General features: G+C 43.4%; 1 protein-coding gene across 2 annotated transcripts in view; it reads right to left on the bottom strand.

Annotated features, from left to right (window-relative positions):
• Positions 1 to 11654, bottom strand: part of LOC119414015 (transcription factor 7-like 1-A) — a 40863-nt gene extending 29209 nt beyond the window's left edge. Inside the window, exons 1-3 of one of the 2 annotated variants that reach the window (XM_037681124.1) lie at positions 10779 to 11654; positions 10572 to 10644; positions 10324 to 10451 (exon numbers count right to left, since the gene is read on the bottom strand). In XM_037681124.1, the coding sequence (XP_037537052.1) occupies positions 10324 to 10451; positions 10572 to 10644; positions 10779 to 10964 (387 nt within the window). In that variant the 5' untranslated portion in view covers positions 10965 to 11654. The remainder of the gene's footprint in view (positions 1 to 10323; positions 10452 to 10571; positions 10645 to 10778) is intronic. The other variant, XM_037681125.1, reaches the window with a different exon arrangement.
• Between the last annotated feature and the right edge of the window lie 6498 nt (positions 11655 to 18152).

The raw sequence follows: 18152 nt of genomic DNA, 5'->3' as shown, positions 1-18152 counted from the left end.
TCAGGGGCTGCTGTAAATATCAGATTCCCAGGGACGGAGTTTAGGAGAGGCCCCTTCAAATTACACAGTATCCAGGAATGCAGAGCACGAACCACAGAAACACAGAGCTAAAGATATTACTCACTCTTCTCTTTTTAACATTTTGCTCCAACTGTGCAACAAAGAGAGATAGAACGACAAGTTAAAAAAAAAAAAAAAAGTAGGTTTGACTTGTCTAAAAAAAAAGAAACGGTTTTTGCAAGCTTGGGTTCTGCACAACGCAACAAACTTCTGCTCGATCCAAGCTGCACACTTCTGCAAACAATTAAGTGTTAACCCAAGGACTGTACGCTGCTCAGAGAGAAAAAGAAAAGGGGCACGGAGAGAGGGGAGGGAGTGTGCGTGGGGGGAAGGGGGGGGAGACAAGACTGGAGAAAGAGAGGGGTGCTTGTGCACAATTACAGCAGGGATTTATGGCCTGAGAAACAATTTATAAATCACAGCGCCTGAGCTAATGTGCTCCAGATTGTTCTCCATGCAGCTGCAATTTTGGTCTGCGTGAAACGGCATAATAAACCTGGCTGGAGGACATGTTTGGGTGGAGGTGGTGGGGTTGATTTTTTTTTTTTTTGGGGGGGGGGGGGGGGGGGGCCTAAAAGTTTTGAGGTATTCTGGCATAGAGAAGGTAACGTGTGAGATTTTTCCTCAGGAGTGATTTTTGAGCGTCAGTGTCAGACTGGTTTACTGGTAACTTCAGCAAGTCGAGGTGTCAAATTGAGCAACAAAAAAAAAATCACAAATGAAAGGTAGTTTTCAGCTGAAATGGATAATTATACAACTTGGAATTAATTAAAAGTGCAAAGCAGTTTTATGAGATTAGTGTGAAAATGTAAACTTTGCCCTCGTAATTACACCCACGACATAAATCTGAGGTATAATAAGAAAAGACAAATGTTGCAAGGCGATCCCTGCATTGTGGCTGCAGGCTGGTGTGGAAGAAGAGATCGAATGTGCTGAGGGGAAGCCTGGGCTTTTGTGGCCACTCAGCCAACTGGCCCTGAACCTTGACCTACGACCCTTCACCCAGGAGGAGGTGGGGATACAAACAAAGCTCTGAGTGACATCTGAAACTAGACACTCTGCGGGGAGAGAGTGTCTGGACAGGACTCAAGTAACCCCATTAACTCGGCAGAAAAGATTTATGGCTATTTATTTTCTCCCTGCAAAAATTTCGAAAGCTGAAGAGTCACACAGCTCTGTCAAAAAATAATCAAGCAATTAGAGGTTTGCACCAAGTTTCGTCTTTGCCGCTTGCCAATATTTCAGTCTTGCGCGGAGATAGGCAAAGGTTCTCCATAATTAACAACTCTGAGCGGAGTTGTGATTAGCAGTGGTGCACACGTGTGCCAACAGCTCGTCACTAACAAAGTAAATTCTGCCTAATGTGAGCAACGTGAGTCTGCCTTCAGACGGCTTTAAGGGAGCCGCTGGTGCATATTCACCGCCACCTACGATAGATTTTACACAATGGATTACATAAAGGACTCTGGGATTAGTGCACTGTAAACAAAAACAGAGAAATGGTGGTTGATGGAAAATGTGCTGAGGTGAATGCGAGCCTTCGTCACCAGAATGCTGAAAGCCACTGTAGTATTTAAATCAGGCAAAGAGGGAGGAAGACTGGGCCAAGCATTCTGTAGCTCAGCTGTGAGGCTCTAAGCAGTTGCCCTAGGGTCTTTGTCCTGCCTTTCAGGGCAAGTCTGAGGTAGTCAAAGACCCTATTCATGTCCGGCGCTCCCCCTGCCAACACACCCATACAGCCCCAGTCAAGTCAGCCGAGAGCTATAGAGCCTTCCCATTTCACACGAGAATCAGACCTGCCCCTAAAGCCTGCTTCAGGGATTTCCAATAGCCAGTCCCTCAAACCCATGCACAAATCAAACAAAAAGGCCTCCCTAGCCTTCTCCACGTCATACAGGGTTGATTAGATCTTCTTTTCTAATGTAGCTACTCTACACGTGAAGAAAATAATGCAACGGAAATAGAAAAGGATGCAGGATTGAACCTGTGGAGGTGTCGAGCTCCTATACGCAAGACTCGCTTTACGCTAATGTACATTTCCCAAAGCCCAACATCACATGATAAAACTAAGAACAAAAAAAAAAAAAAACTAATCATGCTGATTATCTGTGGGCGGGCGCGGGGGTGGGGGGGAGAATCCCGTTATCACTGCAGATTGTCTTATGTCTGCTGAGCACAAGGCCCTCGATCACAGCCATTACTCATGACTAATCAAAACCATTACCTCATAATTTCAAATTGAGCTGATTGGGTCAGGACAGGGAGCAACGTCTCAACCGGGGGCCGACGTGAAGCACTCAGCCCGTCGTCGGCTTTTGCTGCCTCTGCTACTTTTTCTAACAGGATCCACAAGCTTGTCCCGAAATAAGGAGTCTACGCATTTTAGATGACGTGCTTTTGCTGGGCTTTAATCAGATTTGATGCTCTGCAGAACATTGTGACTTTTTAACAAGTACAATTGGTTTATGAGGGCAGCAGGGGGGAAGGCAGGGGCACTGAGAGGTGAAGTTTTTATCACCGCTGAGACAAGCTGCTAGAACTCCTGGGACAAATGAATATGGGTGATTTTAAACGAACGATTCAATCAAAGCAAAAAGGACATAAACTCTAAAACTCATTCAAATAAGTTAAGACTACATGTGTTTCCTTAAATGTCAAAAACTATTAATTTGTGGCATATAAATAAAAATCTATTTGTATAATAGGATGCAAGTAGTCAAGAGCGCTTCTTTTATACCAAAACAGAAGTGTTGTTTTTTTATTTGATTCATGTATTTTAGTTCTTACTTTTCCAGCTTTTACATGAAAACGTTTAAAGAGTGACATGCGTCCTACTTATTTAAAAGTTTTAAACGTGAAGAAATTCCACATGGCTGGCTCCAAGATTTATGTGCTCCAACATATGATCTGTTACACACACTACTCGCTTCTTAGAGCCACAGAATAGATATTACAGATGGTGGGTGAGTTTCATCAGCTACATCCTCAGTTGAAGCCATTTTGCTATGTAAGGTTTTGTAGTTATACGTTGGTGCGGTTCCGTGGAAAGTTCACAAAATGTTGTAGATAACTCTTTGAGTCACTTTCACTATTTTTCAGGCAGAAAACGTATAAGATTCCTGCCGTAAGTGCCACAGGCCTCACCAGAAGTGCTATAGCTAGCTGCTGCTGGTGACAGTTTTTGTGTTTGCTAATAATCGTAAACCTCTAAGTAAATAGCCATGTACCTTACTTGCTGCCGTACACGTCGCACTGCCCTATAAGTCGCATCAGTCCAATTATGTCTAATAAAGTGGAAAAAAACAACATAAATATGTCACTTCGCTGTATACGTCGCATCTATTACACATCACTGCTGACAACCTGGAAATATGGGCCTGTGTTGGTCCAAAAATGGCTGCCAAATGCCGGCCGAGGGCGCGTGCACAGGAGGACTTTAACAAGAATTTAACAAGATTAACACTTAAAAACAATTATTTGTTTGATCGAAATTATAGTAAAGGTGTGTCTCAGTTGGACTTTTCCTTAATAAATTCACTTTAATGGTCAAATCAGCTGCATTTCACCTGGGCGATGCGGCGAAATGCAGCTGATCAGATGTTTGCTCCAGGAGTTTCGGAGTGAGAGGAAGGTGGCTTGGTATGCCAAGCAAAGCGTCTCATTAATAGCCACTTTTACCTATTACTGAGACACTTGGCTTGCCATATCAGTTGAGGGCCCTCTAGTGGCTGAAAATGGTATTGTTCAATAGTGTCCATGTCAGAATTAATGAAATTGTCAAGATCTCAGCCAAAACTTGGGTTATAAATATGGGTAAAAAACATAAATAAGTTGGTGTATAAGTCGCAGACATGCTAATTTATGCAAAAAACTGCAACTTACACAGCGAAAAATACGGTAAGATAAAACTGACACAGTATTCACAGCAACTGCTCCAAACTTTTCCACCGAACGCCATTTCAAACGATCCAGACCTCTTTTTTAAAGTTAAAACAAGCTCGATTCATTTTACACCATTAAGAAAAAATTGCACATGAAACCTGGAATGGTCTAAACCTGCTGCACTATTTAAAAAGGCAAGCTGTACCGGCTCGAAGAAAACCAACGGAGCTGATTTACAACTTGAACATGAAGAACAGCTGCTCTGCTTACTGTCAGCTAACCCCATCCAGGAAAGATATCCATCTACTTCTTAATTTAGTATGACCACTACAAGCTCACTGATACTACACACAGACTGTACAACAGGGCCTTTACCGAGCCGTGTGCCCTGTACGTGACCTGAAGAGGAGCCTGATGTAAATCTTAGCAGAGCTGATGCTACGTGAGCACGATCTGATATCCTCCTGACTTTTCTTGATTGACCTGTTACTGGGGGAGAAGGGCGAGGCATTGTGGTCTGTATGGAGGAGAAGCTGTTGCTCTGTGGGAGACAGAATCCCTCTGATAAGTGAGTGCCTCAAGGTCTGGAAGCGGGCCCACCTTGGGATAACAGGCAAAGGAACAGCAGCACCCGTATCTGCCCCAGTTTACGCTCCCACCAACACATCTCATCAACAATCTCTCCTCCTGCTATTCTCTTCCTCTTCTGCTGCCTGCAGTGCTTAAACTGAAAACAGCTGGCTGGAATACCAGACTGATGAAACCCTGTTAAGATTTCTGTGTGTGTGTTTCTTCCTGCTGCACAATCATTTTATTAGAATGAAGCAAAAAGTTTAGGGCTACAGATACTGAAGGAAAACGTCTTGAGTTAAGCACGGGTTATTACGAGTTATACGTGCACAGGAAGTCTAATAAGATGCAGTCACTCCACTTCTGCAGAACAGTTTGATACAAATGCTCCAACAAGTTAGGAGAGCTCACTGTCAGATTGTTTGAAACTGCAGTTCAGTCTTTTAATGAGCGAATTGCTAATTCAGCATATGTTCTGAGAGAGTCAATTAGTTTCCTTCAAAAGTATTTTAGATATGCTGGTGTTTTGACCTTTGTCGGGCAGTTTTTCTACTTTCCATCATTTTATGGACCTGAAATATGAATACATGAAGGTTTATATCCCCCGCTGTAACATAACAGCAAAAAGAGATCTGAATGTACACTTTTATACGTTTCAGTCATTGAATCCTGGCGAATGTTCTTTGAGGACAAATTGTTTCTTGGTCATTTCAGAGTGAGTGTGACAATACGCTTCTTACAAATCCAGGGGCCCTTTCCATCCCATTTGCACTGCCATGGATTAATACCACAAAACAGACACGACTAAGCCGGTATTCACAAAATACACGACTCCCACCCTCCTCTCCTCCATCTCCCACAGCTTTAATTCCCCACTAAAACTGTTACTTTTCAGACAATTCTCAACTGTAGAGCACAGGAGAGGGTCAGCTTTGGACTCTAAAGTTTCAGCCTGCGTCTGACAGAACAGACCAAACCTGCAGTGATTATCATGGTAAATGGTAAATGAACTGTACTTAAAGCACCTTTCTATCTTATCAAGACAATCGAAGCGCTCCAGCACTACAATCTGTGCCTCATAGCACTCTACTAGATCTCTACAAAGCTAATTGAACAAATCATTCTACAGAGAATAATCGGAGCTTTATCGCATTCATACACTGATGGGACACACATCAGAGACAATGAGGGGTTCAGTGTCTTGCCCAGGGACATGTTGGCATGTGACTGCTGGTGGATTTGAACCCCCACCTCTTGCATTGGCGGACGACTGCTCTAACCACTCAGCCACAGCCACACAGCCGCCCCCATCATCGAGTGCAAACTGCAGTTGCTGCAAAGCAGCCGGTGCGTGTACAGCCATGACCAGGAGTTCTCTCTCTGAACAGCTACGGCGTTTAAGTTTACTGGAAAACCTAAATATTCAACTGTGCGGCAGAAGTTTTTCAGTTGTTAGGCTTGTGGAAAAGAAATCGTTAACACAAACTGTATCAAAGCTTGCGGAGTGAATTCAGGCGTGTTGGAGATGTTCACCTTCAACCAACAACCCTTTGAACCCAAACACAAGACCTGCTCCAGCGTTCTCAAGGAAAAGCAATGCACCAAACTGCAGTGTAACCACGGCCAAACATAGCAAATGAGAAAAACACACAAATTGATTTTTTTTTTTTAAGAAGAAGTAAGAAAAAAAAAAAACATTTGCACAGATATATTCATCTTGGCACATCAAAGGGATTCATTGATGCCACTGAACATGGGGAGTCTGCGGCTGGAGAGGGGAGATGTTGGTTATCCTTTCCTCCGAGGGGGCAGAGATGCTCCTGATGGGCCCTGAGCTCGAGAAGCCAGAGTGCGCTATAAACAGAATTCCTAATGCCAAGCGGGCGAGTGGGTGGGTTTAGGTAGCAAACTAGCAGGCTATGGCGTAGCAAGAGGAATTGACGCCAGCCCGGGCTTTCCACAGAGACCAGAGTGGGAAGCATGCAGACCAGGACTGACACCATTTCGTACAGCTCTGTGCAGACGATGTTAGGAAGTGAGCATGAAAAGGAAATGCAAATGGAATGAAGTGTGTTGGCGCAAAAAGCCAAAACGAAAGGCTGGATGTGAGGCTAAAAACTGCTTCAGTTTGTGTCGCACTAATTACATCCGATCTTCGTTAGCCTTGTGCTTATAGGAGACGAACTGCGGTCGAAATATGTAACTATTTATACCGCAATCACGTCTTTCGTTCTCTCTTTGACGTCCTCCATAGGATTAAAAGATTATTCTCGAAGGTAATCACCCCCAAAACGCAAGGAGCTCTCAGCATTTCTGCGGTTGCTGGGGATCTGTTTCTAATTGAACAGTGCCACCAGATTGATGTGGATGTGTTTGACTTTGAAGAAAAACTCCTTTAAAAACTATAAACCTCGTCAAAAATGTTCGCTCTGTTGACACAGCGCTTGGCTGAGAAAATATTTGCACGCTAAGATTCAGGAATACAGCACAGACGGTTGTCAGAAGGTGAGCGCAGTACACTGTTGCCTCTGTTGCAAAATATCAACACAGCCTCACCTGAACGCGCCCCCTCCTCCTCCTCCTCAACCCCTGGCTCCTACAGACTTAGCACAGACAAACGTACTGCACGCATGGCTGCATGTTTGCTCATACTCACACACGCACTTGCACATGCACGCATGTGCACAGCAAGGTGAGTGAAACGCCAAGTGAGCCACCTGATGAAAAGACACCTCCACACAAACAGGCTCTGCCTTTGCAGGGAGAGGCCCTTTTATTCCGCCGGACAATGTCTCTGTTGACTTTTCTTTGTCTGCACATTTTTAAGCACCAAAAGCAGCAGAAAAAAAAAAAAAGCCACAGTCAAAGAGGCACGCAGCCGTAGCCAGCGACAAGTTCAGACTTATACAAGCTTTTCTATCTTGATCTCAAACAATTTTCTATTCAACAATCGTGCTCGGGAGTTTGGAGTGTCCCACCGTGTTATTTGATGAAGATATGTTTGAGCGACTGGCCTCGCTCTCGCCTACTTGCCACCTCTCACACACAAGAGGCATTTCGCTCTTGGGTGACGATGAGGATGATGTACAAGCATAGTTATCTGAAAGCGCTGAGGAAGGTGACAAGAGATGGCGTCAAGCAGAGTGTGTGTTCACCGTTTAGAACTAGCACCAGGCTGTCTCTGTGGGAACAATGCAGAGCTGCAAAGTGACAAACAATGAGCTGGATTTGTTAAGTCGAGTTTGGAGGTGTGTGTGTGGGGGGGGGGGGGGGGGCAATCAGGAACCTTAACCTCACAGCAAGCAGAAGTCTGGTGGAACATCTCTGCAAACATAAAACCTCCTCCTCAGCTCTCGGTGGATTACAGCGGAATGTCAGCTCTGAGCAGGCTTTAAATCAGTTCTGCTCGGCCCTCGGGGGAACGCTGTGCTGATCCCATGTAGGCCTGTCTCTCATTGCTCATGATGGGATTGCCACATTCAAGCTTGTTTTCATAAAGTTCAGGGCTTAAACCCTTTATCTTGAGTGAAATACTGCATCGCGACTCCAGAACAACATCTTGTGTTTGTTATAAAGCGGGCACGGCGCACTTTTGTGAAATTGCACTGAAGTCTTTAAAGGTAACGCCACAGAAAGTGAGACATGCATCCCGGAAATGGTATGGCAATCACACATCTGTAATTGTGAAAATGTTTACCCAAAGCTATAAAACTGCAGCTCCCCCACCATAAAATTAAAAAGACTCTTGCGGATTTCATTGCCGGGAGTTCATCTGTTCAACAGAGGTAACTTTCTCATGCAGCACAAGTACGACCACATACCACTCAAAGAAACAAATCACCCGGCCTCAGCAGGGTTTTCCAAGCCATGCAATATCACGAGGTGTTTGCCAAGTGCCAGGACTGGTTCGCACTTATCTCCCTACCTAATCTGCACGTTTCGCAGATTGACGACGCAGGATAAATTTTAACTGTGGAGCTCATCAGTTTAACCGAGCAGCCAGACAGACGTGCTCGCGCAGGCCGCTGGTAAATATCGTTCTCCAGATCGGACCGCAGGGATCGGCGACGAGCCACAGGTCCAAACAGCCCCAACGGCTAGAATGGGAGGCTAAAAAGGTACTAAGTTGAGCCTCTCATCAATCACACTCACAGCATTCACACTGAGCCATGAGGGCAGGGCAATATGGAGACCTTAAGACAACCGCTAAGTATGCCAGCTATTGTCTGCCGGCTTGTTTTCTGCTAGTGATGATTGACACGGTCAGCTCAGCCTGTCCCATTGACCTCATTCTGTTTTTCCCCCCACTCTCAAATATGGAGGATTATACTCCCCAGTTTAAAGAAATCCCTTCTAATTATTTGTTAATTTGCCTCACGTGAGAATACAATCAGGTTTAAATGATTTTTCTTTGCTAAAACATAAGTTTTCATGAGAATAAAAAAACTGGACATGCTGTTTTTGTCCCTCTACCAATACTAAAGGACTCGGAATAACATGATGCAGGTGAAATAATAAACTTTACCACCGTGAAACGCAAAAACCAACAACACAAGACAAGCTACAAGCGTCCTTTAGTACAAGGAGAGCAGCCATTTAGTTAATGAGCCCCAAAAGAGACCTCCAATGAAGCCAGCGGGGCTGCTCGGAATAACAATGGTCAACTAACGCCTTTCTAATTGAATGGAAGATTTGAGGAGCGGGCCTGAAACAGTGAAAAAGGAGACAGAAAGGTGGGGGGTGGGGGTCTCTTCAGTCAGATGCCTGCCAGGCCTTAACGAAAGTCCTTGTTTTTGTTGTTTTTTCAAGGGGGGTGATGAGGTTTGAGGGTAAAGGGGGATCATTTTAAGGATGTTTCCTTAGTCATATATGATATATGCCCCAAATGTCCCGCAAAGTCAGTTTATAGAAAATATTCACTGTGAGCTATTGCTCGACGTATGTGTGATTTATTACTGATGTATAACAGGTTCTCAGGGCTTATTGTTAACATGTGACATTTACACAACTTGTGCTGGAAAACATGCTACGTTAACAAGCGCTGCAAATACTTTATAAGCAGTTTTAAACTTGGTGAACCCACAAACGGTGCATCAGCAACACTTGCTTTCGAGTGCCAGGTCCTTATCTAGACATTTAAAGCCTCTGGACAACGTCTGTCACCGGCAGCTGCCTTTGCATGTGTGTCAAGGCGAGATATTACATTGTTGTTACTGCAGGATATAACTCAAGAGACGACCTTTTCCTCCCCCTGTGCTGCTTGAGCCTAAAGCACAGTAAGATGGTGGTTACCGGCCTGCACGGTGAAGGAAAGCCCCACCAAAACAGCAAAATGACTAAAACAAGTGCAAAAAGGAAACTCGTCTAGCTGCGGTGTATCTGGTTTTAAAACATACATCTGCCATAAATAAGCATTCGAAGAACAATAACCTTATCAGAGGTGAAATATAAAAAGAATAATGGTGATATGATCAGCTTCAAGAAGACAAAGTCCCTAAATAAGAATAAAAACATCCAGATTGGGTGTTTTTTTTATGTAAGGAAATATGAAGAAAAAAAAAACAATGAGTTTGAGTTCAAATGAGAAGTTGTCAGATGCAAAAGTTTGTGCATGGGTGGGAGAAATCCATATCTCCCCCCCCCCCACCTAAAAGAACAAAGAAGTAGTTAGCACTGCTCCTTGAGAGGCCACTTGGAGAGAATATGGCGGTCTGGCTGTGCACAAGGAACTTTTACGCACGGCCAAAAGTTTTTTTTTTTTTTTTTTTCTTTGCAGAGCAGGAAGGAAAGCGGATCCACCGGAACACTCACTGTTCTCGCGCTGGGGGACAGAGATCCGTTGGAGAGGTACGGGTTGGTGAGGTCTGGGATCATAAGGAACGGGTAGCCTGGGTAGTGTGGACTCTTAAAAAGGCCACCATCTTGCTGTCTTCTCAGTGCTGCAGAGGGGGGGAAAGGAAGAGTCAGGTCTCCTAACAGCACACAAGCCATATATATATTTATATATTAATTATTGTGGTTAAAATACTGCGGGTGTTTTTAAATATTTATGCATTCACCTTCACTGAAGTAGTCTCTTGTTTTCTCATAACTTTCTGAGTCGGCTCTGGTTTGGGGGCGCCTCTCCGCCTGCTGCAGGGGAGGACATGCACACATACACAAACAGGGGGGGGGCAGAAACTATTAAAACTCTACCCTGTTAATCACACTTCTCTCAGCACAGTTTGGGTCAATTCGTGCACTTTTTTTTTATTTATTTTTTTTACCTCCGAGTCCGACGAGCTGCTGTTATTCTCCGACTCGTTCACCAAGGAGGACTTCACATCATCCAGGTCCCTCTCCGCGGAGACATTTTCGGAGATCTTTTCCTCCTGCTCCCCTTCGTCTTTGAACGAAATCATCTCATCGTTGGCCCCCAAATCATCCCCGCCGCCTCCGTTCAGCTGTGGCATTTTTACGCACCGGTGGACGTGGAGGAAGAGAAAAAAAAAAAAAAACAGTTCACTTTTTGTTGTTGTTTTAGATCGATGTAGTCCAAAACGTGCCGCTGGTGTGAACTCTATTTGCAATAATAGTTTCAAAAGTCCTCTTTCATCCCGTGAAGTCGGCTCCGGGCTCCATCCATGTCCATAATCCACACTTTAGAAGTTGAACTCTGCGCGCCGCGTGAAGAAAATATCGATGAATGTTTGGCGTCTGCGGCCGGATGCGCAGCAACTTGGCAAAGTTTTGTCTCCTTTTGCAGCTTGTGGACAACTTGCGGTCCTCCTTGTATGTCTCTTGTGCTCCTGAGGAATGGAGGGGGGGTGGGCTTTCTCTCCTCCTACGGAGCTCGGAGACAACATAAACTTACGCAGCCCAACGGAGAGAAAGCAACAGTTCCAGTTTCATCTCCGTATATCCATGCGTAAAGAGGAAATAGATGGATTAGGTGGAGAAAAGGGAAAAAGAAAGGAAGAGGGGGAGGTTTCTTCACTTCTGACTCGCTTGCCTTCCAATATGAACAAACAGTTTGTTGTGCTCATCCACAAAGTTCTGCTGAAAGGGAGAGAAATGAGATTAATCTTTCAGCCGCTCGCTCCTTCCCTCCACATCGCTGCTGGAGAGAGTGCGCTCCGAAAAACAAGAAGAAGAAGGAGAGGGAGAGAAAAACTACTTGGTTGTTGAAGTGGAAGGAAAAAGCGCAGGCTGTCCGTGGCTGAGAGGAGGAGTTTGAGCTGAAAACCGACACTCCATTCAGCGCCATGCAGATCAGCTATTCTTAACCCTCTGAGCACCGAGGCGCAGCCCCCACACCAGCAGCTAACACCCACTGTATGGACAAGAAGAATCAAAGTAGATAAATATCACTGTGAATGATGATTCAGCATCCACACAAAGACAATTAGTTTCCTTGTTTGTTTCAGTCTATCTTTGCTGACTTTGTGCTGTTTCAGCCACTCATGTATCAAAGTGTCCATCTCATGCAGGAGATGCTGCTCTGACTTTTGTTTTGTAAACTTTTCAAAACCATTTAAGTTCCTTTAGGAGCTGTTACCCCACAGAAAATCACAGAGAACTCTTCAATTTCTTCAAAAACATTGGCTTGGAAAACTGCTGCAGCATGCTGCTGCTTTTAGTTTGAATGTAGCCTTTAGCTGTTTTTTAGCTTTCAGCTATCATTCTGTTCTAGCTAGCTTTTTGCTACTTTTTTTGCTTTAAGCTAGTTTTTGCTATGTTTAGTTTGTATCCTGCATTTGATACTTTTAGCATTTAGCTACCATTCTACTACTTTTAGCCAGTATTCTTCAATTTATGGCTTCTATAGCTTTTTTTGCTGGATTTTGCATTAAGTTAGCCTTTTGCTACTTTGAGCTTGTACATTTCAATACTTTTAGCTTGTAGCTAAACTTTTGAAACTTTTAGCTACTTTTGGCTACTTTTGGCTTTAAGCTAGCCTATTATTATTTTTAATTTGTATATTTGATACGTTGCATTCATCTATCATTCTGCTACTTTAAGCTAGCTTTTAGCTACAATTCTGCCACTTATGGCTTCTACCTAGCATTGCTGCCCTTTGCTTTAAACTAGCATTTTGGCTTTTAACTTTTAGACACAGTACTTTTAGCTTGTAGCAAACTTTTGTTACTTTTAGCTAGCCTTTTGTTATATTTAGGTTTTAGCTATCATTTAGCTACTTCTAGCTACCATTGTGCTCCTCCTAGCTAGTTATTTTCTACTTGTTGCTTTCAAGTTATCCTTTTGCTATTTTTAATTTGTATCCTGCATTGATACTTTTAGCAGTTAGCTACTTTAGTAGAATAGTATAGCATTTTGCTGTCTTTTGCTTTAAGCTAGCATTTTGGCTTTTAGCTTTTAAACACAATACTTTTAGCTTGTAGCAAACGTTTTGTTACTTTTAGCTAACCTTTTGCTACTTTTAGCTAGGCTTTTGTTAACTTTAGGTTTTAGCTATCATTTAGCTACTTCTAGCTGCTTTTGTGCTACTTCTAGCTAGCCCTTTGCTACTTTGTACTCTAAGCAAGCCTGTTGCTTCTTTTAGCTTTTGGCTTGTATTTTGCTATTTTTAGCTTGCAATCGACTTGTTTTAGCATTTGGCACATGTTCTGCTATTAACTGTATAGCATTTTTGCTTAATTATTTCTAATTATTATTATTCATGTAAATCCAGTGCTCTTCTTAGTAATTGTTCAAATAAATCTCAAGCGGGCGTTGTGAGCAGCTGACGTCTCCACCGCAGACCACGCTGCCTGTGTCTCAGTAAAGATGACAGGCCACACAGGTTTAAGTGACAAACTCCAAAATTACACGCTGCTTCTGCATAAATTGCACGTCTGCACCCGGGAGAGAGGAGGACAATGCACACTAACACCTGGGATAAGCAAGGCCCATTATGGCCCAACTGAAGGCATGACAGTGAGGCAAGAAGAGCAGCCGGGGCCGTGCGTGTGACGGGACACGCCTGCGCTGCTTCACTCTTATCCTTCTCCTCAGCAGGCTCAGAGCACGTTGCTCCATTGTTGGTTTGAGGAACAGGATTGTTGACCTGGTTTTGCAAGCAGTCTTGGAAGTACAGGGGGGGGGGGGAAGTAGTTACAACATCTTTATGTTTTTTTTCTGTTCTTTTGTTCTTGTGGAGCAACTTGCTTCTCAATTTTATCACATCAGTGTGTGTGTGTGTGTGTGTGTGTGTGTGTGTGTGTGTGTGTGGGGGGGGGGTGTTAGAGGGGAGAATACTGTAGATATGAAATGAAATGTGGCTCACGAAGAGCTAAAAAGTTTTTCCAACATAAGCAAGTTAGCAGTTTTATTGTTATTGTTTTGGAACATTTCCTCATTCCAGCTTCACCTACAGTGTCAGTCCAATGCCAGTGGACCTCATACTTTTCTTTCTTTTTTTTTTTTTTTTTTGCTGATGCCATTCGACAGGCTGCTCTTGTTTAAGAGAAGAAGTCATTGATGTTGACTGTGTGTCAGCGAGCTGAAGGTTGACTGACAATTCAGCGGTGTCTCCATGGGCCTCATTAGATCCCCAGATTCCTTCTGGGTGTTTCTCTCTGTGTGCGCATGTGTGTGTGTGTGTGTGTGTGTGTGTGTATGTATTTGTATTCAGTTTAAAGCAATATATAGGGCAGCCGCATACTGAATCCTCTATGAATTTCAGTAATGGAGGAGATCTCACGCACAGAAGTGCACTTGCATGTACACACACACTGGTGAAGATTTGGCCTCCGGGCAGCACATCGTTGGTTTGTGTGTGTGTTTTAAGGGGGGTACAGAATGCAGAGAATGCACCAAAGACATTTGTTCATCCAGATTCATGATTCAGCCCGCTGGCTTGATACGAATTCACAACATCCTCTTTTTTTTTCTTTTTTTTTTAATAAATGCAAAGCAGAGAATATTCTTTCTTTTTCCTAAATGGATCACATGTCAAGTTGTTATAACCCCCCCACACACACACACACACACACGCACATTTTGTCCCAGCAGGTGGGATTACAAATATTCAGTGCTCATCCACCATGGCCTTCTAAATGATTAATAAAGAAATCAAATATTAAAACAAGTCAACGCCGGAAAAAAAAAATAAGAACGACACGCAGAGGCAGCAGCTCGACAAGCATACCTCTTGAATAAGGACATCTTGCACACCCATACACACACACAAGTTGGAGCAGTGTGTTACAAAGCACCACTGGCATGCAGTAAGTAGATTGTTGTTCTGTAGCAGTACAGTGAGAAATAATCCAGTTTATCAGTCATGTTTTATTCAAGTGAGAAAACAACAGTTTCATCATTACAAGCACTTGTTGGTTCGAGTGGAGCACAAAACCTGATGATTGTAAATCAAATTCTTAATGCAAAGGCCCCTCATGTTGCACTTTAACCTTTTGTATAATCTGATAATCTACTGCTTGGTGAAAATTGTATCCTAAAGTCTCCCGTCTGCTGCCTTGATGGGGAGAGATGGGTTGTAACGGGGAGCTGATGAGGGGTCAGGAGAGATGCGAACAGCCACAATCTTAGCCCGGGGGCAGATCGACTGGTGGCCAGGAAATTTATTCAGAGGGAGCTGTCCCTGCATCTGCCTTACTTTGAAGTTGCTCTCACAACTCTGGCATGTCGTACGTGACTGTGTAGTGATTTTATTTTTTTTTTCTCGCTAAAGAAAGTGTGAAAAAGCAGAAACGGAGCTGTGGCGTGTGCCAGCAGCACACATGTATACGTGAAATGTGTTCCTATTAGTGTATGTTTGTGCGGTGCTCTGCTTGTGTGTGTGTGTGTGTGTGGTTGATGGAGAGAGCAGAAGACAGAGTCCAGGAGAGATGGAGAGAGAAAGAGGCTGCGTGCCAATCCATGGTGTGCATTGGAGAATTCAAGGTCATCCTTTCATGTTTTGCCAACCATCGGTCAATCAGTTTCCAATCAAAGTGGTGCCTAATTCAGCACTAATTCCCATCGTCTCAACCCCCCTCCCCCCACACACAGAGAGTTAAAGCAGTTCCTGTCTTCTCTATGATCTGCAGCGGTGCGTCCAACATGCCTTGCCAGGCCAAATCCACCCTGTCAAGTTCTCTAATATTACCAGAGAACGTGTGTGGAGAACATGTCAGATCACACAGTGAGCTAATGTGGAGCTCCAACTCGACTCAGGAGATTTAGATTTCACTCGATTGTGTCTGAAGTGGACCAAAGTCACGGTCTTTCATTGGAGGGGAGAGTTGATCAAAATGTCTTCGTTTTCTTTCTTTATTTATTTTTTTCTCATCTTGAATTCTAAAGATCGAGGGAAATTTTGCACACCTCAGATTACACTGATTACAGCTTCCTAAAAAGTTAAGTGGTTTATATTTTCTGATTGGAATCTAACAAGGCAACTTGGAAATTATGCCTTTTTTTCATTAAAATAAAAGTTTTTTGAAAGTTTCTTATATTACATGCCAATTGTTTTACATACAGGTATCACGTGATCTGTTTGCCCTCAGAGTATAGGTAAATGATCACTCTCAGGTACTACCACATGAACGTTTTAGCCCAAAATCTGTAAAAATCACTGAGTTATTACCGCTTTGGTGTGTATCAATTTCAATTAACTGATTTACAGCAAGTGAACACCTTCTCAAACTTTCAATAAAATCTGCCCAGTGTTTCATGAAATATTTTGCTAACAGACAAGATAAATGAATACAGTAGTCGCTTGTTTGACTTTCGCGGCCTTGCTCTTTCGTGGTTTTTCAAAGTAAGATTGAACACGAGGAAAAAAGTTGTACACGACACACGATTGTCAACTTTAATGTTATTCACGATTGGGACAGTACTGGATACTGTACAGTAAAAAGTTAACGAAAAATAGAATACTTTGGACAGGCACTGACATTTTGTAGTTTTCTTTCAATAAGCCTATACTGAATTCCCACTTATAAGACTACATTTTCCAGAAGTGAACAGTGCCTTGCCCAGAATCCTCGTTGCCTTCTGCTGAAATACGTAGAGGGAAAGTTTTGATCAGATCCGAAAAAGTTTGATCCTTTACAGTGACTTTGGCGTTGCAGCGGATTCAGAGAGCCACATGGAACTGGACCAGAACCGGAGAAGGACTGGACCCCCAGTCTCATCAGCAAACCCGAGAGCTGGTAGCCGGCCCACGAGGACTTCCGAGTATGGACGCACAGCCGTAGGTCCGGCTTCTGTCTGGAGCCCACCAGGACTTTTTTCATCCAGATTTGGGCTAAATTTGTTCCCGTGCTGGCCATCCAAAGGTCCCCCCCCACACACACACACGCACACACGCACACACACACACAAAAGTGCTTCGGTGCTCAAGGGCTAAACAGAACCAGACCAGAACCAAAATAGAACTGGACCTCCAGACCCATTGGTGAACCTGAGAGCTGTTAGCTGGCCCGTGAGGACTTCCAAGCGGGGACGCGCGTCGCCGAAGGTCCGGCGCTCCCTTCGGAGCCCACTGCCACTACCCCAAGCCAGAGAGCTGACCAGAACCGGCAGGGTAGGTCCACCGAAACTGAACCAAGTCAGAACGGAACCGAGCCGCTGCTGCTCTGCCAGCTGTTGAGTGAAATTTAGTAGCTACGTATAAGTATGTTGTTAAAATGACGTAGGTTTAAGAGTTTAGAACATTGCAAGAGTGTGGGAAGAGTTTATAAAGCCTTAAAATACTGTATATATAAATACTAAAATAAATATAACGTGTAACTCCTGCAATAAACGTGGGGCTACTGTACACACATACTGATCTGCTGGCTTTGAAACTGTCTGATGACAAGGCAGAATTTTTCTCCTCTTGGCCAAGACAGGGCCCGAACAATGTGTGTGTATACAATGGGTAGAGGCATGCGGCCGACTTGGGACCAGAAAGTCATGGTTCGACTCCTAGTCATTCCCACATGTCGTGGTGTCTCTGAGCAAGACACTCAATCCCTAATTGCTCCCCGGACAGATAGATGTCCACTGCTCCACCTGGGTGTATCTCACGTGTGATGGGTTAAATGCAGAGAACTAATTTCGTCATTGTATGGAAACATACAATGATAAACAACACATAGCACTTATAATGAGAAAACGGTCTTTTTTAGTTTAAAGATAGTTTAAAAAAAGGTGTATGAAAGTATTTGATGATGATGATGTATAATGTAAATACTAGACTCAGAGGCAAGTGAAGGAAAAAAGTGAAGACACTAATTTTCTTTACCTAAAAACAAATGTTACACAAATGGAAAAAGTCTGAAACATAAATTGATTTAAGCGGGTAAAGATAACGGATGGGTGGATGGAAACCAAACACAACAGGTACAACAAGAGAGTTATTTCATCCAGCATATGGGATTAAATTAAGATTGAGTTTATATTGGTTTAACCTATCTTTAATGAGGTTTAGTAAAAGAAAAGACAAATAAGTTACCATGGAGCTTAAACAAGGCTCAGAGGCCTAATTAATTTAATTTATAATTGCATTGCATGGTTATTTACCTACAGTTTTGTGGTTATTTGCAAGCACAAATCGCAACAGCAGCAGCTAGCTGTAGCACTTCTGGTGCTCCCTGGGTCACTGGATCATATTTTTGATGGGGAAAAAACACTAATGTGAAATTAACAGTGTCAAAAAGGAGGAAAAAAAA

The sequence above is a fragment of the Nematolebias whitei genome, chromosome 8 (assembly GCF_014905685.2).
Source record: "Nematolebias whitei isolate Nwh7 chromosome 8, NemWhi1, whole genome shotgun sequence".
In the NCBI taxonomy this organism is placed as follows: Eukaryota; Metazoa; Chordata; class Actinopteri; order Cyprinodontiformes; family Rivulidae; genus Nematolebias; species Nematolebias whitei.
Note: the sequence above shows the minus strand (reverse complement) of the source record. Positions and strands in the feature narration are given on the sequence as shown.